The sequence below is a fragment of the Olea europaea genome, chromosome 13, assembly GCF_002742605.1.
Source record: "Olea europaea var. sylvestris chromosome 13, O_europaea_v1, whole genome shotgun sequence".
Lineage (NCBI taxonomy): Eukaryota > Viridiplantae > Streptophyta > Magnoliopsida > Lamiales > Oleaceae > Olea > Olea europaea.
In genome coordinates, this window is record NC_036249.1 from 11,357,908 (window position 1) to 11,380,699 (window position 22,792).

The 22,792-nt window shown below is 34.0% G+C and overlaps 2 protein-coding genes and 1 long non-coding RNA gene across 7 annotated transcripts; 1 reads left to right on the plus strand and 2 right to left on the minus strand.

Annotated features, from left to right (window-relative positions):
- Window positions 1–13,868: 13,868 nt before the first annotated feature.
- On the minus strand, window positions 13,869–16,726 carry LOC111407587. 5 transcript variants are annotated; one of them, XR_002705137.1, is made up of 5 exons: window positions 16,462–16,726; window positions 15,853–16,181; window positions 15,208–15,289; window positions 14,443–14,671; window positions 13,869–14,312 (listed from the first exon to the last, which is right to left on the minus strand). XR_002705137.1 is itself a non-coding variant. In XM_023037181.1 (2 exons), exons 1-2 carry the CDS (start codon window positions 14,720–14,722, stop codon window positions 14,011–14,013), a joined length of 582 nt encoding a protein of 193 aa, XP_022892949.1. In that variant the 5' UTR covers window positions 14,723–15,201; the 3' UTR covers window positions 13,869–14,010. The 5 variants fall into 5 exon arrangements, 1 of the variants encoding a protein (XP_022892949.1); XR_002705138.1 differs by lacking the exon at window positions 15,853–16,181 and having other exon boundaries at window positions 16,462–16,652; XR_002705135.1 differs by having other exon boundaries at window positions 15,853–16,651.
- A 137-nt stretch (window positions 16,727–16,863) lies between these two features.
- LOC111407588 lies at window positions 16,864–17,651 on the plus strand. Its single transcript, XR_002705139.1, has 2 exons — window positions 16,864–17,050; window positions 17,254–17,651. It is a non-coding gene; the product is annotated as an uncharacterized LOC111407588 (long non-coding RNA).
- Window positions 17,652–17,798: 147 nt separating this feature from the next.
- Window positions 17,799–19,270, minus strand: LOC111408216 (probable methyltransferase PMT12). Its single transcript, XM_023038009.1, has 2 exons — window positions 18,890–19,270; window positions 17,799–18,424 (listed from the first exon to the last, which is right to left on the minus strand). The coding sequence occupies exons 1-2, from the start codon at window positions 18,900–18,902 to the stop codon at window positions 18,030–18,032; spliced, it is 408 nt and encodes a 135-aa protein (XP_022893777.1). The 5' UTR covers window positions 18,903–19,270; the 3' UTR covers window positions 17,799–18,029.
- Window positions 19,271–22,792: the final 3,522 nt, after the last annotated feature.

Below are 22,792 nucleotides of genomic sequence, written 5' to 3' on the forward strand. Positions count from 1 at the left end.
TACAGAGCAGATGGTAGCTAAATCGGCCCGTCGACTAAGAGCATCGGCAACATGATTACTAGAGCCGGGACGATATTCTAGCATAAAATTGAACTCTGAAAGGAATTCCTGCCAACGAACCTGTTTGCTCGATAGTTTTGGTTGGGACATAAAGTGACTAACTGCAGTGTTATCTGTCTTCACAATAAATGGAGACCCAAGCAGATAATGACGCCATCCTCTGAGACAATGGACAACTACTAACAATTCCTTTTCATGTGCCGAGTAACGACGTTCTGTCTGGCTTAACTTTCGGCTCTCATATGCTACCGGATGTCCTTCTTGCATGAAGACTCCCCCAAGGGCAAAATCTGAAGCATCTGTATGAACTTCGAATGGTTTAGCCATATCCGGTAAGGCTAAAACCGGGTTCGTCCACATGGACTTCTTCAACCTTTCAAAAGCAGCTTGGCATTGGGATGACCAATCCCAATCCTTATCCTTCTTTGTCAATTCAGTAAGGGACAGTGCAATTTCTGAGTAGCCTTTCACAAATCTTCGATAGTAATTGCATAACCCAAGAAATGAACGTACATCATGTACGATTTTTGGTGGTTGCCAATCTTTGATGGCTGTAACCTTCTTCGAATCCATGCGAATTTTGCCTTGTTCAATGATGTGACCCAAGAAACTGATAGATGTCTGAGCAAATGAGCATTTAGACGGCTTAGCATAAAGTTCATTCTCTCGTAGCCGATTAAAAACTTGTCTCACATGCTGGACATGTTCCTCCAATGTCTCGATGTAGATTACTATGTCATCCAAGTACACCACGAAAAAATCATCTAAGAACCCGTGAAGTACCTGATTCATCATAGTACAAAATGTTGCTGGAGCATTTCTCAAACCAAAAGGCATCACCTTAAATTCAAAGGCTCCATATCTGGTTACCACTGTAGTCTTTGCTTCGTCTCCCTCCTTAATCAGAACTTGCCAGTATCCGAGCCTAAGATCAATTTTTGTGTAATACTTCGCCCGACTCAGTCGATCGAAGCAATCTGCAACCAGTGGGATATGATAGCTATTCTTTACAGTAATCTTGTTCAGGGCTCGATAGTCAAAGCACATTCTAAGAGAACCATCAGTCTTTTTCTGAAACAATACAGGAGCTCCGTATGGCGACTTCGCAGGCACAATGATTCCACTCTCCAACATTTCCCCCAACTATTTCCTAAGCTCTTCAAGCTCAGGCTGAGACATACGGTATGGTGCCCTGGCGGGAGCTTTAGCGCCTGGAATAAGTTCAATCTCATGATCAATCGTCCTTCTTGGTGGTAATTTCTTTGGTAATTCTTCCGGCATGATGTCCTCAAATTCCCGAATAAGCCTTTTAAGGGGTTTTGGAATAGGACCATTCGCCTCTTCGACCTCCTCTAATCGAAGAGTACATAAAAAGGAGGGTTCATTTCTCTTGAAACCTTTACTAAATTGCATGGCTGAGATACTCTTCTCGCCCATCCTCCCAACCTGTGTAGGGATGACACACGGCTTATTACCCATCATCATTAACGAATCGGAATATGGCAACACTGCTGTCTTAGTATCCCGAAGAAATTCCAATCCCATAATAAGCTTGAAATCATCCATCTGAACTGCAGATAAGTTTGTCCTTCCCTCGAAAGGACCTGCTTTGATCAACACCGATTTCGCCACTCCAGCTATTGGTTGAGCAGCGGAGTTGATTGCTTTGACTTTTCCATTACCCTTTTCTAGAACCAGTCTGAGCCGCTCTACTTCGGTACATGCAAGGTAGTTGTGGGTAGCACCAGTATCCACCATAGCCCTGATTGACTTCCCATTGATCTTTACATCAATGAACATTAAGCCTTTGGCCCTACAAATACGAGCCTTCGCTTCTTCCATCTTTACCTCTTTCAATGGAACATCATCCTTTTCAGCAATTCGATGCGATAGTGTGTTGCACCGATGTGAAAATGCCCCAACTACTTCCTCATCCTCTTCAGAGTCAGACTCATTATGACAATTAGCTTGCGGGACCTCTTGTTTTGAACTTGGCCCGCCACTTGCTAACTGACAATATGCATTCACCATCCGCTTCTGAGGACACTCCGACACCCGATGAGGTCCTTCACATAAAAAGCACTTCAATTTGAGAGTGGCATCAGTTCGGCCCTCCGTTGCTTTCCCCTTGTTCCAGTTGTTACTATTATTGCCGTTAAAATTTTCTTGACGGCTGTTATGATAATTTCCCTGAAAGCCACGGGTGCTTTGATAGGCTCCTTCTCTATTTTGAGAGTAGCGCTCTCCCCCATTTGTGTTCGAGCTGGGTCTGTAAGATCTGTTACCACCTCCAATTGCTTGATTACTCCCCGAAGGTCGATCTTTTCTAGATTCTGTTAGGTAGTCGCTCAAGCATTCAGCGGCTCCCATGGCCGTGCTTAAATTAGTAACCTTCTGTCTTTGAAGTTCCGTGCGTGTCCACGGTTTCAACCCTTCCATAAAGGTGAAGAGCTTGTCCTTTTCTGACATATCTCAAATATTCAGCATATGCCCTGAGAAATATTTCACATACTCCCTGATAGAGCTCGTGTGTTTCAGGTCTCGAAGAGCCCGTCGAGCTTGATATTCGACATTTTTCGGGAAAAATTGTGATCTGATCGCTTCCTTGAGGAGATCCCAAGAACCAATTAGAATCATGTGAGCATGAATGTCCGCATATTTGGTTCGCCACCATAGTTTTGCATCTCCACCCAGATACATGGTAGCTGTGGTTACCTTTCTAGCTTCATCTTCGATCAAAGCTGCTAGAAAGTACTGTTCCATATCAAACAAGAAGTTTTCGACTTCTTTTGCATCACGTGCCCCTCCGTAGGTACACGGTTCAGGAATTCTGAGTCTAGGAGCATACTCGTGTGCGGGAGCTTGCCCATTGCCCATCGCACGTTGGAGTACTCGCAATTGAGCTCTCAACGCTTCCATTTCATCCTGCAGATCAGGAATGATTGCAGCAGCTTCCGTCATTGCTGCGCAAGCTCTTTGGCTTTCATCCAATTGGATGTGTAATCCACGAATCTCAGATTCGGCCATCTCAACTTTTTCCTCGAGACCTTCCACAGCATAGCACAACCTAGTAGCTGTCTCATCAAGCGCATCCACACGCTGTTTCGTAGTACCCTTCTTTTGAGGCTCTACCACTTCAGTGGTGTGTGATGTAATTAGATCCATAGCTTTCTTATCGAGGGTCGTGAGCCGTAGCTCTGATACCAACTTTCACGGAGTGCCTTTCTTCTTGGCACAGAAAGGGACACCGTGCGGCAGTAGTCTGCTCCGCTAGACTACCTTCCGCCTTTTCTCGATCGCGTCGGGACTAAAGAAAATTTGATTACAGTTTTGTAGAAAGCTTACAATTGAGAATTTGAATACATTGAAAGTAAATTGAACATTGATTGATGAAAACTGAACATTACAATTGATGAAAGCAGAGAATTACAAATGCTGGTGCAGGGGGCGGACACCAGTGAGCTTGAAAGATTTTTGAATGACTAATACCCCCTATAATAGCATTCTGAACAAAAATCCAAGTGACGGGAGTAGACGTTTAAAAGACGAGGAATCATACTAATCTTTTACCAATATCAGAGCTATTTTACAATTAAAATAACTATTACAATGAAACGAAAATTACAACTCAAACTTGAAGTAATATTTACAATGTGCGGTCGAAGTTGGGCAAACTGCAGCTGCGATAGTGTCAAGGGGCTAAGTAAAGCTGCGGTCCTTGACACAAGGTGTCAACATCCAAATTTACTCTCTTTACATTCATCATATTTGATAGCAAGAATGATTTGTCGGTGCGCTGGTTCTTCACAAAGTTAAGGAACGTAATTGGAAAGTCAAGGACCTTGCCTTCTTAACTGATCGAAGACCATCTATAATAAATGATATTACTGAAGTTTTTCCCAAGATACATCATTAGTATTGTATATACCATATATAAGGCAACTTGAAGACTGTATATCATGGCAAAGACATCATTTAATTGTTTAGGAGAGTAGCAAAAGCTTACATTGTTAAAAAGTGTAATAAGTCCATGGTCAAAATAGGAAATAAATCATTCTGGAATGAGATTATCTAACAAAAATGTGGATTGAACATTGGCGCGGTCACATTTTTCAGTACATTGAAAGAACATGTTGCATCAAACTTTACGGAGTCTCTCAATGCATTATTCAAGAAGGATCGAGAGTTACCAATCATTGCAATGATTAAGAACATTCGTAATAAACTACAACAGTGATTTCATGACTGATGTGCGGAATCACAGAGTTGCACGAGCATGCTATCCCCTGTTGACCTAATGGCAGATTTCTCATTTTGATTATCACAAACAAATTGCGTTTAATTTTGACAAATTGAATTTGAATGTTGATAGCTATAATTGCAAAATCAACAGAGAATGAAGATACGAGAATCAAGATCAAGATTCATGCATATGGACGAACATTTTTGGAGCTTAACGATCAATATGAAAGCAAATTGGAGATTCATGAACGTAGAGACGAAAATTGAGCCTTAAGCAATTGAAGAAGAGATTGAAGACTTAAGCTATAGATACATTTTTTAACTTAAATGTAAACGTACACTTCAATATTTAGCATCAACTATAGCTCAAATTTTTATGCATGGAAACATTTTATCGACTCACAACTACTTGCACAAAAATTATTTTCAAAAGATAAGTATTTCGATTTGACGATTAAATATTTGCAAAATACTTATCTATACAAAATAAATGAGAAAATCCTTTAAGTACCTATGGAAAAAATTCACCATGAAGGAAAATGTCAGGAAGGGCAACTCACTACCCATCCGGACGTCCGGATAGGGTCATCTGGATAACCTCCAACGGTCAATTTTTTGACCATTTTTCAAACGGTTAGTTTTGCCTGTCTGGACCTTAAGCAGGCATCTGGATTGACATATTTTTTACTATTTGAAAGCTATAAATATCCCTATTTCTATCTCATTTAAAACAACATTTTTTTAGCATTTAAGAGAGACATTTATTGATCTTTTCTACCTTAGTTGTCAATCTTTAAAAGATCAAAATATTTAATTCTTGAAAAACTTTTTTTGAGTGATCAAAACTTGCAAAAATCATTTATCTTAATTGAAGTTTTTCAACCAACACTTGAGCTATACTCTTTGCAATTTATTAAAGTGTTGTACATACTTCTCTTTTGACACTTTATTGTATTCATATCATTTATTGGGAGAGAAGCTTTCACTTGTAATTTCGTTTTTCTTTTAGATTGTAGGTCGTGTTGATGTCCGGGAAAGCTTAAAGTTGTAAAAAAATTAGTGCTTCTTGATTGTAAGTCATCGGAAGCGTTGTAAGGGTCGATTACAACATAAGTCAATCAACAATAGTGAAAAATACCTTGCTCGTAATGGAGAGTTTGGTAACGAGAACATAGATCGTTATTTGAATCGAACCTCTATATCATATTGTTTGCGTCTTCTATTCCCTTCTACTTACTATTTTATTTATGTTATCTTGCTTGCATATTATTTACTAATTGCTTAAATTTACATTTATTTTCGAAAAAGATTTCGATAGCCAATTCACCCCCTCTTGGTTCGTCATTCCTGGGATTTCAATTGGTATCAGAGTTTGGTACTCACTTTCAAAAGATTCTACAATCTTGAGTAATGGCTAACCAAGTTTTTCAAAATCTTTAGGGGCACTCCACAAATTGACCCCCCTTCTTTGATGACACACACTATAATTATTGGAAGGTTGGAATGATAATATATGTTCAATCAATTGATTATAATATTTGGAAAGTTGTTGAATATGGTCCATATGTTCCTACCAAAACTATTAAAATAGATGGTAGAACGGATCAAAGTATTTCTAAATCTAAGGAGGAATATGATGAAGAAGATAAGAGAAAATTATCTTTAAATGTCAAGGCTAAAAATTTACTTTATTGTGCACTAGATAGGAATGAATTTAATTGAATAAGCACATGTGAATCGACATATGATATTTGACATGCTCTTGAAGTCACTCATGTTGGCACGAGGAAGGTTAAGGAAAAAAAATTATTAGTAAAAGATTTGGAAAATTTCTTCATGAAACAAGATGAGCCTATTGTTGATATAATTACACGTTTCACTGATATTGTAATTGATCGTAAAGGTTTTGATCGTAAATTTACTAGCGGTGAACTTGTTAGCAAATCCTTATCGGAGCAATGGAGCTCGTTGAGAATGTTGATCGAAAATACAAAGGATATAAATACATATCCTTTAGAGGAGCTCTACGGAAAATTAATGACCTATGAGCTTAATAATGCCAAGGTTAAGGAGAAAACAAGAAAAAGCAAGGAAGAATCAAAGAAGTCTCCCAAACAATGAATTTCCTTAAAATCGGCAATGAAAAAAGGAATGTCAAATAAAAACATGAGCGATGAAGAGCTCAATGATTTGGTTCTTCTAGTAAAAAAATGGAGGGGTCTTCGTAATAATCGAAAATTTCAAAAGGATGAAAATGGGCAAAGAAAGAAGTAAGAAAATTATTTGCTATTATTGTAAGAAGCCTGGTCACATTACAAAAGAACCGAGTGCCCGAACAAGAAAAATGCACTCCAATCTACGTGGGATGATAGTGACGATGAAGAATAAAATGAGAACGATAGCCAAGACGAAATGGCAAACATGTGCTTCATGGCAATCGAAGACGAGGTAAGCTTAAATGAAAAATGTTTTTATGATGAGTTATCAAATTCATATGATGAAATGCTTGAAAAACTTGCCTTAAATCATTCTATTCTTAAAAAGAAGAATTCCTTGTTAGAAGATGAAATTAAGAAAATTTTAAAAAATAAAAAGAAAATATTGACCATGAAGCACTTGTTAAAGAGAACATTTCTTTAAAAGAAAAAGTGGGGGATTTGATAAAAATCATTCATAAATTCACTGAGGGAAAGAAAAATTTTGATTTTTAATGCTTGGTAGTCAAAAATGCATTTTTGATAAAGGAGGAATTGGATATAAATCCTCTTTAAAACAAAAATTCCTCAAAAATATGTTTGTTAGAACTCCAAACACTACATGTAACTTTTGTAACAAAAGTGGACATATAGCCTTTAATTGCATAGCTAAAAAGAAGCTATATTTTGAAAACAAGTATAAGCGGATTCGAGAATCCACAAAAACTAACTACCAAGGATCCAAGTTTGTATGGGTATCAAAAATTAAAACTTGAATTATTCTTGTAGGTACCGATGAAAACAAAAAAGCAAATGGTTCTTGGATAACGATTGTTCGAAGCATATGACCAAAAATCGATCCTTGCTATCAAACTTCAAGGAGAAGAATGGATACCACATAACCTTCCGAGACAATGCCAAAGGTAAAATTATCGGCATTGGAAACATAGGTAATCACTCATCCCCTCAATTGAAAATGTTTTACTAGTTGATAACCTTAAACATAATTTACTAAGCGTTAGTCAAATATATGATAAAGGTTATAATATAAAATTCGATTCTTCCAAATGTCTTACTAAGGATGTTACATCAAAAAATGTAATTTTTGTAGGAAATTGAAATAAAGATATTTATATCATAAACATTGAATTTGAGAATAATGAAAATTCTTTATTTAGCGTGAAAGAATAATCATGGCTATGACATAGAAGATTATGACATGTTAACATGGATATTCTTCTAAGAATTTCCAAAAATTATTTTGTAAAAGGTTTACCAAATTTGAAATTTGAAAAAGATAAAATCTGTGATGCATATCAATTTGGAAAACAAGTGAAAAATTCATTGAAGCCTAAACTTTATGTTTCAACTACAAAACCATTACAACTTCTCCACATGAATTTTTTTTTTTTACCTTCTAGGACGGCTAGTTTAGGCATAAACATTATGCATTTGTTATAGTCAATGATTTTTCAAGATTCGCTTGAGTTATATTTTTAGTCCCCATTTGGCCCCTATTTTTTGAAATGAAAATGGGTGGAATTGCGTTTCTTAAAAACTGAGTAGTTAAAAAAGAAGAAATTTTTTCAATTTACATGTAATGTTATTTTATGAAAAATTGTGTGGTTGAAAATAAGAAAAAGAAAAATGAAATATAATTTAATGGGGGCCAAATAGGGGGTTTAAGTTTGAAAGAATAAGCCCTAAAAGCTTTCAAACACTTTTGTAAGAAAGGTGAAAATGAAAAAGATTATTCTGTTACAACTATTAGAAGTGACCATGGTGGAGAATTTGATAATGTTGGTTTTGATGACTTTTGTAATGAACATAATTTTTCGCCTCCTAAAACTTCTCAACAAAATGGTATAGTAGAAAAGAAGAATCGTACATTGCAAGAAATAGCTCGCACCATGCTAAATGAAAATAATTTACCAAAATATTTTTAGGCCAAGGCCATAACACCGCTTGCTACATCGTCAATAGAGTTTTAGTAAGCATGAAGAAAATTAAAACTCCTTATGAACTTTGCAAAAATAGAATTCCAAATATTAGTTATTTCAAAGTTTTTGGATGTAAATGTTTTATTTTGAATACAAAAAATAATATGGGAAAATTCAATTCAAAATCCGATGTAGGAATTTTCCTAGGATATTCATCGACTAGCGAAGTATATAGAGATTTTAACAAACGGACACTAGTCATTGAAGAATCCATGCATGTTACTTTTGATGAAATTATCTCGTTTGGCCGAGAAAAAGGTGGGGATGACAATGTAGGTTTGGAAGTTCCATTTGAACAAATGAAGATTCAAGACCAATTCAAGAAAGCACCTAATGAAGAACAAAAGGAGGAAACAAATGCTCAAAAGAATGAAGAAAAACAAACCAAGCCAAAAGTGATTCCCATTACCAAAAGAACGAAGATTTGTTCCATCTGATCCTAAGGAGCTCATCATAGATGATCCATCGAAATGTATCACTACTAGAACCTCTTATAAAAATCATCTCAGTAGTTGTGCATTCATTTCTCAAATCTAACCTAAAAATTTCAAAGAAGTTGAGTTTGATGAATTTTGAATTCTAGCTAGAACAAACAATCAAACCGTTATTGGTACTAAATGGGTTTTTAGAAACAAAAGTGATGAAAATGGAATAATTGTGTGTAATAAGGCTAGATTATTGGCCTAAGGTTACAATTAAGAAGAATGTTTTAATTTTGAAGAAACATTTGCACTCGCAGCTAGACTAGAATCCATTCACATGCTTCTTGCATTCGCATGTTATAAATGTTTTACATTTTATCAAATGGATGTTAAAAGTGCATTTCTAAATGGATTTATTCAAGAAGAAGTCTTTATTGAGCAACCTCTTGGTTGTAAAGTTCATAAGTATTCGGATAATATATTTAGACTTAGAAAAGCTATTTACGACTTAAAACAAGCTCCAAGAGCATGGTACAAACATTTGAGCAAATTTCTTCTTTCAAATAATTTTTCAAATGGAAAGCGGATACTACACTTTTTGTAAAAACTTATAAGAAGGATACGCTTATTGTTCAAATTTATATTGATTATATTATTTTTGGTGCCACAAACATCAGTCCTTATGAAGATTTTTCAAATTGTACTAGTAAAGAATTTGAAATGAGCATGATGGGAGAACTAAAATTCTTCATTAGTCTTCAAATTAAACAAACAAAAGACTGTATTTTCATAAATCAACGTAAGTACATGTTAGACATGCTTAAAAGATTTGACATGTATGACCTTAAGCCTAAGAATACACCCCATGAGCACGTCTCTAAAACTTGACAAAGATGAGCATGACGCTTCGGTTGACATCACAAATTACAGAGGTATGATTGAATCCCTTTTTATTTGATTGCTAGTAGGCCCAATATTCTGTTTAGTGTATGTTTATGTGCTAGATTTCAATCTAATCCCAAGGAACGTGCTGTAAAAAGAATTTTTCGATATCTTAGTGGAACTAGAACTTTAGAACTTTGGTATCCTAAAGGCACTCACATTGATCTAATTAGTTATTCGGATGTTGATTGGGCCGGATGTAATGTAGATCATAAAAGCACTAGCTGAAATTGTCACTTTTTAGGCTTTACACTCATGTCTTGGTCTAGCAAGAAATAAAATTTCGTTGTATTATCCACCGTCGAGGCGGATTACATTTTGGCCGCAAGTTGCTGTGCACAAACACTTCGGATGAAACAAACTTTTGTGATTATTACTTATCCTATAATCATGTGCCTATTGTGTGTACACTAATGCCATCGACTTGTCTAAAAATCCTGTATTGCCTTCACGTACTAAGCATATTGAAATTCTACACTACTTTCTTCATGACCATGCACAAAAGGTAGATATAATGTTAGAATTTATAAAAATCAATGACCAATTAGCTGATGTCTTCACCAAACTTCTAGCACCCGATTGTTTCTCACATATTCAAAGTGGTTTATGAATTATTGATGAATATACAGTGGAATAAATTTAATTCTTTTTCAATCACGTAAACCTTGCTTATATGATCTTTTATATATTTTTTAAAATAAATTCTTTTTAAATAACCTTATCCTTTAAAAAAGGGATCCAAACGAGTCTCTGACGGTTCAAACACATACACTGTCAATCTAAACGTTTGGATCTGTGTTGTTTCAAATTTAAATCACGACCAGACCACTTCTTCCTTCTATTTCTCTCAATTTTGTTGCCTTCTTCTCTCACATTTCGCTCGAAATCACCTCCCTCGTCTCTACGAACACAAAAAACAACCTTCTAATCTAAGAACTCATAAGTTTACACCTCACAAAATCCTAATTTTCTCTCAAAACCATTCAATTTGGTGTGAATAGCCCAACTTTCCTCTCTTCATCAATCTTGGAGATTTTTCCCAAAAATTCTTCAATTTGTTCAATATTAAAACGCCACTCATCCGGATTTTTGAAACTCTTCTAAAAAATTCAAGTTTTAACGGGGAAGATTAAACCCTAGAACTCAAAATTTGGGGCTTTTTGCATTACTTCTCAATTCTTCACAATGTCGAGATCTCAAAGGGGCAAATAGATGAAACGAACCGCAAGGTGACCTGCTCTTCCATCATCAAATGAAGAAATTGACTTGGAACTGGAGGTGTCATTGAATCCTTTCGAAAAATCGTCTATTTAAATCGGTAAGAATGTTTTTTTTTTGCGAATTTTACGATAGAAGCACTCGCTTTTCACATTGAGGAATGTTTTGAAAATATGGGATGAGTATCCGTGGCTACTATAGAAGAGCACACATACCCATGCCTTATGAAGGAATTTTATCAAAAAATACATGTTGCACCTCGTTTCGATGAGATTACATGTTTAGTTTAAAATGTGCACATCATAATTTCAAAAGCACTAATTCGTGAAATTCTCGAACTCGAGCCTCGTGACTTGGAAGTATTTTACCTAAATCTATACCTACCGTGAAAGGTTACGATCTTTCCAAGGCTTGTCGTCGAGTCATCGGGAAAGACTTCTAGAATATCATCAAATTAAGTGCACATCAATTGACTCTTCAATGTAAAATTTTGGAAAATATAATCGCCCATGTCATTTTTCCCTGTAAAGGACACTGAGACACAGTTAATCACTTCGATCTCTTTAGTTTTGATTCACTTTTAGTTGGGCATCAAATTGGTTTTCCTACAATTGCCATGAGACTTATGAAACTTGTGCATGCATTATGGCACACTAAAGCTTTACCTTATTGGATGCTTCTTACGAAAAATTTTAAGCATTTTAACGTTTCATTTGAGGAAGAAGATTTTGTTAAATTATGCCCTATTAATACTATCAACATCCAAACATTAAAATAGATGAAGATAGTAAAAGAACACTGGCAATTGGTGGCTCACACGAAAGGATTCGACCCTACCTCTAGTCCATCCACTTTACCTTTTGAAGAAGAAGTTGGAGATGAGCCCAAAGACAAGCCTGAAGCTCCTATGTTCGCTTCTGACATTCCCGACTCTAGTGCACCCCGTCCATCTGAAGGTTGTTTCATTGTCACGGAAGAGCAGTATAATCTTCTTTATAGGAGCATCGGTTCGTTCACTTCGTCTATTGAAAGCCTAGGTAGTCTACTTCTTCAAATTTTTAAGCATGGAAACATTTTATCGACTCACAACTACTTGCATAAAAATTATTTTCAAAAGATAAGTATTTCGCTTTGAATCTTAAATATTCAGAAAAAATATTTATCTATACAAAATAAATGAGAAAATCCTTCAAGTACGCATGGACAAAATTCATTATGAAGGAAAATGTTCGGATGGTTGCCCATCCGGACCCTAATTGGACGTCCGGATCCTGTATCTAGGTTGGTAGATTTCTGAACGTTTGAAAGTTGTAAATTACCCCTCTTTCTACCTAATTTACAACAACAATTTTTGAGTATTTAAGATAGGCATTTGTTGATCTTTTCTAGCTACCTTAGTTTTCAATATTTAAAAGATCAAAACATTAAGGGGATGTTCTCTTCGTGTTTCAATTTTTTTGTCTTGAGTTTTGAATTCATTTTGGATATTGTGCTTTGAGTGTTTGTTTTGAAATTGCTAAAAATAAGTTCTTTTTATCATTCTGGAAAACTGTTTCTCAAAACATAAAAATGGAAAATGTATTTAATTTGAAATTTTGATTATATATTTTTAGAATATTTTATTCAAGAAATCTGATTATTCAATAAATTTTAATACTTTAATGTTAATATAGTATTAAGTCCCCGTTTGGCCCCCTTTAAATCTCTTCAATTTAATTTAATTTTTTCTTTCTTCTATTTTCAACCACACTATCTTCAATAAAATAATGTTACGCTCAAATCGAAAATTTTTCAACCACACAATTTTCAAAAAAATTACTATCCCTCCATTATAAATTCAAATAATGGGGGCCAAACAAGCTTTAAATAACATATGAATTTTGAAGTTGGTAAATCTTGAAATATATATTTTTCAGATATAAAAAACAATCTAAATTAAATTTGGTAAAATAGTTCAATAGATACGATTAAAAGTTTACGTGTTATGGCAAAACAAGCAGATACTAAACATAATATAAAATACATTGCATTGAAAAGTTGTTCGAACTTGTGATTGCATCAACGAATACTCGTGAATTATTTATAAATAACAAAGCCTCTTGATAACAATGCAGCTTAAAACTAAATAACAGACATTCAAGTACCAATGAAAGTTCCGACAAAAGAAAATGAAATAATAATTTAATGTCACAAGACAACGATATTGGTCACCTTGCCAAATCCACATTCAAATTGTACCAGTCTGGAAATTTCATATCGCTATACGTGGATATATTTGAGTGGGTTACAGTCTTTAGCAAATAGGAATCAAGAAATTAGATATTAATTTGACTAAAGATTTATAATTAATATATACAATAGATCCCGTTGAGGCATAGTTATCGAGAAATTAAACTCTAGTTGGTTCGAGATTCTTGATTGAGAGTTATACTATTGCAAAAGTATAGTTGTCGAGTAATTAAACTCTAGTTGGCTCGAGACTCTTGGTTGAGTTACACTATTGCAAAAGTCAGTCTACCATGAACACATAACACGACTAATTCTGACAATTGAAAATTAGATGTGTGTCTATCACAATAGTCACATATTTGAGAGACAAAACGATGAAAGTAACCAATGAAATTCAATTGTTAAATCCAAGGAACTCGTGTATTAAATAAAATCCTTAGAACTCCTAATGGACAAACATTTACGGTGTTCTAAGTGAAAGGTATGCACGTTGATTTTAGAATGGCAACAAACTTATTATTTGTAGACTATACAAAAATTGGTAGTAAAACTCAAAATGAAAAAAATAAAAAAATTGGGTCCATTTAGCACTAAACGTGACAATTCATCCATGTACATTTGAGTTAAAATATTGGGCCTCCTCCATTGGAGCAATGCCAAATTCAAAATTGAGCATCTATAGTTGAGGATTTTTACTGACAATCAAGAACAAAAACAATTAGCATCTATACTTACAAATTGAGTTAATTTCCTCATCCATCTATATAAGATATCCTGCATACAGTAAAATGCAATTCTAAGGCTGTACAACAAGTTTGGTTGATGTAAAAATTTTGCATGTCTGACATAGAACATAAGAAAAGCTTTACGTGGGCCTTCATCAAACCATTTTTTCACATAGATTTCGTTCTCAGGGTTCAGAGGAGACATATAATGAGGTTCCGGTTGACGCTCATGCATCTTGAGTAACACCACTGATCTTTTTCCAAAACCACGGGAAGCAGCTATTTATGGTTTTTTGGAGTGGAGATAAAAATCAAAATAAACACCAAAACATTGGTCAGCTTCTGAAATAAATTGAAGCCACTGTTCAGTTTAGTCCAGAAAACATCAAAAGACGACAGATCGACTTACAATTCTTTCTGATATCAATCATCTTCATCACTTCCATATTGTTCGCATAATGATTGCAATCCACTGCTTGTAAAAGTGGTGGGTTCGGACTCCTGATTCTTTGGCTTCTCCTTTGCTGGCTTGTTATTAGTGGAGTCGAGAAGTGGTTTTTTAAGAATAGAAACTGCGACCGATGAAGACTTGAAAATGAATTTGCCACTATCAGAAGCCCCAGAAATCTACATATTATCTGCAACCACCACAACGGCGGTTTGTTCAGTGTTTCAGAAACAAATAGCATTTAACATAATTTGGCCATCTTAAAGCCAGCAATGCATTATTTGCCAACAACAGACAGTAATTAGTGGTAAGTTGCATGGTATACCAAGTACCCAAGCATATCCAATCCAACTTTCAACAAACAATAGTTTTTAAAGAGAGGATGTGCTTTGTGAAACAAAGTAAATTCACACGATTTTTGCATCATTTATTACATGGCAAATGAATAACTATTTGATTACGTCAAAATTCATATGATCCAACATTCAACAAACTGTAGTTGCTAACAATATATCATATCCAAATGCAAGGATACAGAATCCTTAATTGAAAATGGAAACTTTGTATTCAAAAGAAATGTTTTTAACAGCAAAACTTTCAGGGAAAGATGTGCCAACGTTTTTATCATTTTAAAATAAAGAGACTACTGGCCAGTGATTATGAATACATGGGACACAGGAATCAACAAATATTATATCTTAAAATGGAACTAGAGGTCAAGAGTACCTTTACTGTTAGAGCTGTCAAGATCGGTGCCCTTCATCAAAGAATCTATTGGATTACAAGGTTCTTCAGGTACATTTCTCCTCTGCATAAAAAGAAAATGACCCTGAGTGTCCAAATATATATGCAAGCAGGCTTATATAAGTGCTTCTTAGAGAATACCCACAAATCAAGCAAATTTGCAATGAGATAAAAAGATTTGACATAACTAGTAGATTAAGGAACTAATGCTCATGCTACAAAAATCAAGTGCTTCAAGGACTCATGCTAATTGGTTTAGAGGTTATAAAATTAGTTATTTTTTTTATTTTATTCATATTAAAATTATATATAGTTTGTGGATGTGGCATGTAAAACCTCATCCCTCACAAATGGAATCACTAATCAGATCCATGCAACAATTCTCAACCCCACATGGCTATACAATAACTAGCCAGCACCACTAGCACCCTTATCTTCTTTAAAAAATGAAATGGACTCGACAAAGTTTAAAGTATACCCTACCTTTAAAAAATGAAATGGACTACTTACTATTATATTCGCATGAGATTCTTTGTAGCAGATCCAACATCAACAATATGGACAAGAAATGGACTCGACAAAGTTTAAAGTATACCCTACCTTTAAAAAATGAAATGTACTACTTACTATTATATTCGCATGAGATTCTTTGTAGCAGATCCAACGTCAACAATATGGACAACAGGTGATCCTTGTGAGTTGTGCAATTTTAGCATCAGGACAACCCAGAACAACATCTCCATGTGATCCTCCATACCAACATAAATATAATTATACCTTCTATATTTACTCATTTTATGGCAATATATGTATTCAACAACTACTACAAAACTAGTTTCAAAAAAATGAAATAACAATAAACCCTTTTATGAGTAGTAAATTACTGAATCAAGTTATTTTAACACCCGATTCTTCTAATATTTTTACTGGGTCTTCAAAGTTTCTTCAAACCATCCCTACAAAAAGTGATTCAGTTTGTGAAAACTAAATCACACTCATAAATTCCCAAATTCCATCTATAATTAAATTCACAATGAGAAGAGGGTTACAATTATTTTTGACAAAAACAAGAATATTTAGCAAAAAATATAGAAAATCAAGCGTGTAAAAGCTTTCAACCTATCAAACAATCAGAATTAGATTCACAAAATCTAGCAACGAGATGAACAACTATGGTATATGAATTCGTAGTCGACTAATGTGATGGAGCTAGCGTACGTGAGCAATAACACGTACCTGAAATTGGTTTTGCAAAGTTTAGAAGAGTGCTCACTAAATTTCCACCATCTGGCCAACAACTTGACATGGACCATCATCGGTCAGTTGCCCATGTCCAGGCGACTCTAATTAGGGCCTCAATCAGTCTAAACAACACTTAGTCTATCTGAATCGATTCCAGAAAAATCGACATTCACGATCCCCAATTGACCCAATTTGATTTCTTCAAAGAATAATGCTTTAAGTACAGGAAACTTTCTACAGACAACGTACAGGAATTTGAATAATGCTGAGCTGGCAAGTCTTAAAAACCAACTCCAATTTTCCCACAATTCATTCCAATTTCCCCCAATTCATTTTACGCAAGAACCGGAGTGGGCCAAAGCTCCCACCCCATCCGACGCCACTCACCGGCACCACCGGCCGACGCACTCACCGGCACCACCCCCCAAGGCACTCACCTCCACTGACCATTGTTATCCCTGAAATCGAAACCCTTGGAAAAATCTCTGGCGTTGCACACGAAACCGATTTCTGAGTTTCTGAAGCACTGACTTCCATCCTCAAAGCCGCACTCACATCCCTTCATAGTCATAGTGGACGATAGGTTAGTATGAGAATTTTGTCTGCTTTTGTATGAGAAATTTGAGATTGGACAATAGGTTCGCCTAGCAAAAATTAATTGAAATTTGTTGCACTGCTTTTATACATGAATTGGTTATACTTGTTTAAGTTAAAACTGCAAAAATGGTTGAAGTGGGATCTTTTAATTTAATTGCATTAATGTGGGTTTATTTCTCTGTTCAACAGTTATCGAGCAGAATGAGGGGAAGAAATTTCAGAGTTCGTCACGATTGTAGAACACTCACTACTTTGGACAATGCCAAACAAAACGTGGACGCCCTTGGTGTAAAGATGGATTTCGACTATGTTTCGAGATCGAACGGGATACTAGAAACAAATGGTGCTTGTTCTTCATGTGTAGTAATGACTGTTATTTCGACGGGATGGATAAAGAAGATTCAAGCAGGGAATCAGTTGCCTACTATGATGTCAAGTTGTATTTGCTAAATGTATCATTGTAATGTACTTACTGTTTGGACATAGATTTGTCATTCTGGTTTATCTTGTTATTTGCAAAATGTCAATTATGCAACATGAGTGTATGCATGTTAGTTATTCAATTAAGAACATATATTCCTGTGATAGTGTTGGTTTATTTCAATTAAGCCTACTATGAGTGTATGGTTTAATTCCTGCGATATGAAAAAAATATGAACACAGAAAAGAAAAATAATATTTTAACACAAAGTTTAATGGATCAAAATCTAATATTCCAACACAAATTTTAAACTAAAAATTCCAAAATAAAGTTAACACCGAGCAACCTCCTATTACATGTTGAATAATAACATCAACAAAAATCACAAGTTGGTGCCACCTTGCTCGGTGAGTACCAAAAATTATGTACAAGTGGAATTGTCCTTCCAAATAACGGCCATTTGTTAAAGGCACAATTTGGTTCCTTTTTGCAACAATCCTCCAACACATACGTTCCACAAGCGCACTCATCTCCCTCCTTATTCTTAGGTCCTCTTCATCCCGTGCATAAGCTTCAGGGGACGAGTAGGGAAAATAGCCTCCAGGTCTAAGAAGCCTATCCAATTCAAGAAGAAGGAGCCCATCCCTCCGCAGCCAATCAATTCTACAATGAGAACAGTGTGCAAGTTTAAAAGATCTGCTTGGGTAAGGAAGTCTCTTTGTTCAAGAACACCAAGATATATAGGAATTCCTCTTTCTAGCGCAAATTGGATCTGATTTTGGTGCAAATCATTTGGTGCTAAAGACATAGCAAAGATATCGAATTTTAGAAGGTAAGCACCAAAACTGGCAACACCACAACCAACATCAAGAACTGTAACAACATTTCTCGTTTCATTCCAGCAACAGGTCATCATTCTATCTTCCACAATTTCTTTCCCTACAACAACAATTCTGAATTCATTACAAGTTGCCAATTATATTTAAGTACCAGCAAGACTATGCTACGAACAAAACTCAACGACTTAGGAGACACCTGACATATGTCCAGTGTCGTTATTCAATGACTATATGAAAGTACAAATGGTTATGGTTCAAAATTTACAAAGCACAACTGAAGATGAATTTTTCTCACTGGGCTATCAAAGTGAAGGTTTGAAATTCAGAAAATTTTTGCCTAATGCAAGATGTTCACTTTCAGAAACATAAAACACAACATGTTTTGAGGCCAAACATTTTAGGAAAATAATAAATCTGGTCTCTGTAAATTCTCGAACACTCCAAAATTTCTCCAAAACTACTCTTTTCTATGACACCATATAGACTATCATAGCCACTAAAGAATATAGTTCAGGCAACTAACCAATTTCTGAGCTACCCAATTTAGAACCAAGAAGAAAAATACCTTTGTCCATCATATCTCGTTGTTACGGCTGCCTTCAAATATGGGTTCAATGTTGAGTTTTGGTGAGCTTTTGTGATTACACTGTAGTGGAGGTTGAACGTCGGTCCAGTAGTCGAAAGTTGGCCGAAGATAGAGAAAGGTGATTGGCGTGCTTCTTTGCTGGGAACTTGTGGAGAGATTAGAAACAATTGGTTTGGCTTTGTTAGGTCTTTACCCCGTTTTATTTCACCGTTGATTCTTTTTTTATTTTTTTTATCAGCCATGTCATTGATTTTGAAATCCTGTACCATTCATGTAGAAGTTATCCTGTACATATAGCAGCACCATTCTTCAAATTTCGAGCTGTCACATCAACCTATGGTGGCGGGCCACATGGGTTGATATCGTCTGCCGCTGCTCCACCTTGCCCAGTAACGAATCCGATCCAATTTTGTCCAGAACGGGGTAGTGGCAATGGGTGTAAGAGAGAGGATATGCGAGAGAGAGGGGAAAAACGGGAATGGTGTGTTTCCTGTGTTGTGTAGAAATACCATGTTTTTGGACATTTTGAGTTTTCAGTACAATTTTTTTTTTAAAAAACTCATTTTCGAAAATAGAAAAGAAAACGTATTTTCACCATTTTGAAAAATCGAAAATAGAAAATTGCCTGAAAATAATGAAGAGAACAACCCCTTAACTCTTGAAAATCTTTTTTTGAGTGATCAAAACTTGCAAAAATCATTTATCTTAAATAAAGTTTTTCAACCAACACTTAAACTATACTTTTTGCATTTTATTAAAGTATTTACCTACTTCTCTTTTGATACTTAATTATGTTCATATCATTTATTGAGAGAGAAGCTTTCACTTGTAATTTCGTTTTTCTTTTGGATTGTAGGTTATGTTGATGTCCTAGAAAGCTTAACGTTGTAAAAGGATCAGTACTCCTTGATTGTAAGACATCGGAAACGTTGTAAGGGTTAGATTGCAACATAAGTCAATCAACAATAGTGAAAAAGTCCTTGCTCGTAACAAAGAGCTTGGTAATAGGGGACGTAAATCGTTGTTTAGATTGAATCTCCGTATTTAATTATTTGCACCTTTTATTCCCTTCTACTTACTATTTTACTTGTGTTATCTTGCTTGCATATTATTTACTAATTGCTTAAATTTGTATTTATTTTTGAAAAAAGATTTAGATAACCAATTCACCCCTTCTTGGTTATTCGTTCTTAGGATTTCAGCCCTAGCTTAGGAGGATAAATTCTTTAAGGTGGTAGAGGTTATAAGAATGCTGAATGTGGAACTATTAAATAAGTTGCGCTTCTCCGTGAAATGTACACATAATATGACATATATGGTAGAACTGATTTTAACACCTACACTTGTAATCGATTCCAGTGTGAGCATGCAGCCATAGTGGCTATGTATAGAGGCTTTGCAACATAAATCTTATGCTCTTCTTATTACACGTCTGATTATTGGAGAGCAACGTATGTTGATACTATATTTCCTCCAACGAATGAAGTAGAGTAAAAAGTTCACGATCGTATTCTTCAATTTAATAGTTTGTTGCCACCTGAAATTGAATCGTGTGGTTCTGGACGTCCACGTATGTCTAGAATACAATTTATCAGAGAGTTTATTCGACCGCGTAGGTGCGGCGTGGGCAGAGCAATACGGCATACTCCCTAATTTTGTATAAGTTAGATTGCTTTAAATAACAATTAGATGAATACGTAATATATCAATGTGAATCTTCAACCACAATTTCATATTCCGAATGAACTATTAGAAAGTTGAAGTTCGATCCCTATACTTTTTTTTTCATACAGTTAAAAAAATATACACTTTATTACAGATCATAATATTTACATTTTCAAATAGAACAATATACAATGTTAATGGATCACAATTGAATTCATACAAATCACACGCTAACTTCTTTCTCCAATTGTCAATCCATAATTGGTTGATTTAATTAACTTTATACACTATATTAAAAATTTAAATACATTTGATTGTGAACATATCACAATTGCCTTGTCAATTAAATAATAAAGTGCTAGTTCGATAATGTATAGCTAAAAACTAAGTTTTCAAATTAAAAAACGTATAAATATTTACGATTTCAACTCTCTTACCGTCGTCGTGTCCCGTACAATAGTTAATATGTCCTGCACAATCACTTCCATGTGTGTTTAGCCATCAAAGCAACAATCACAACCACAGACTTCAATATATGCTCTAGCTGACTTTCAGATAGGTATTATTGGAGTCTTACATATATAATTAGCGAAGATGATTTTCACTGCAAAGTAGTGATGATTTGCGATTACTAGAATGTACATATTCATAAAACTTGTCCATAACTTTTCCCCGACACTCAACTATATCCGTATAGCCCACTTAAACATATATTTAGGCACCTCACACTCATTGCCCCATAAGTTGGAGCATATATCCAGATCGTACTTTCATCCTGCAAGAATTCAAATATTAGAACCTTCAATAAGAGACAATAAAATAAAGTATAATTTTAGAAAAATTAAGTGAATCGAATTGTAACTACTATATACAAAAAATAGATTTATTTTCCACTGACACCAATAAAAAATAACTGATTTAATAAACTAAATGAAAAGCACAAAAAAAAAAACTACAGACAAAAATAAAGAAAATATTAAAAAATATAAAAACCAAAGAAAAAATATAAATAAGCATTTTAAATTGATAAAAAAATGAAATTATGATACACAAAAAAATAATTAGGAAATTTTAAAAAATAATACAAAATTAAAAATTAAATTAAATACAAATTAATGACAAAAAATAAAAAATGAAAAATAAATTAATTGATAATTAAAAAATATAAAAAATAAAGCAAGAATAATTAAATTTTAAATTGAAAAAAGTTAAATTATAATAAGAAGAAAATAATTAAGGAATTTTTTAAATTATTACCAAAAAATAATAATAAAAACAAAATAAATTAAACAAAAGAAAATTATGAAAACTAAATAAAGTATATAAATATTATTTAATTAAAATTAAAAAATTAAAGATTTGTTTAAAAAGAATATTTAATTTGGTGAATTTTAATTTAATATTCTTTATTTAATTTAAAAAGAAATAAAATTTCTTAATTTTTAAAAAAATATATAAAAAATTAAATAAAAGGAAATTATATAAATTATATAAAAAAATATATATTATTTAATTAAAATTGAAAATTTTAAAGATTTGTTTAAAAAGAATATTTAATTAAAAAGAATTAAAAAAGAATATGGTAATTTGGTTAAATGAGTATTTAATTTGATAAATATCAATTTAAAAGTATTTATTTAATTTAAAAAAGAATTAAAATTTCTTAATTTATAAATTTAAAAAAAAAATACATAGACTGATTGTTAATAGTCGCCATGATTCCTCATGCTGAAAAATAGTCATTTCTGACAAGAAGCTATTGTTTGGCAAATTTAACACTTAAATTATTACGGCACTCAATAATATACTTAAATAATGAAAAATAAACATTATAAACATAAAAAAATTAACAAATTTTTGAAACATCATAAATGAAAAATCAATCTCATAATCTATAACAAAACTAACCTTGTTAAAGATATTGTTGCCGATGAATTGGTGGTTGAAACATGATGACGATGACTTGAACTGGATCCCAATTGTTAGATTGTATGAGTTTTTACTCTTTCCTCTCAATTCGTTTTTTTACAAAGATGATAAGAGTATAAAATACTTTAGGTAAATAATTTTACAATTTAAAAAATTAATTTTTTTAATGGTCAAAGGCATTATGGAAATTTGGCCGGGTCATATCAATGTATTTTCTCCAGCTGCTATTAAAGCAATCAAATTTTTGACCCGACCCTATCACATCTCTCTCTCTCTCTCTCTCTCTCT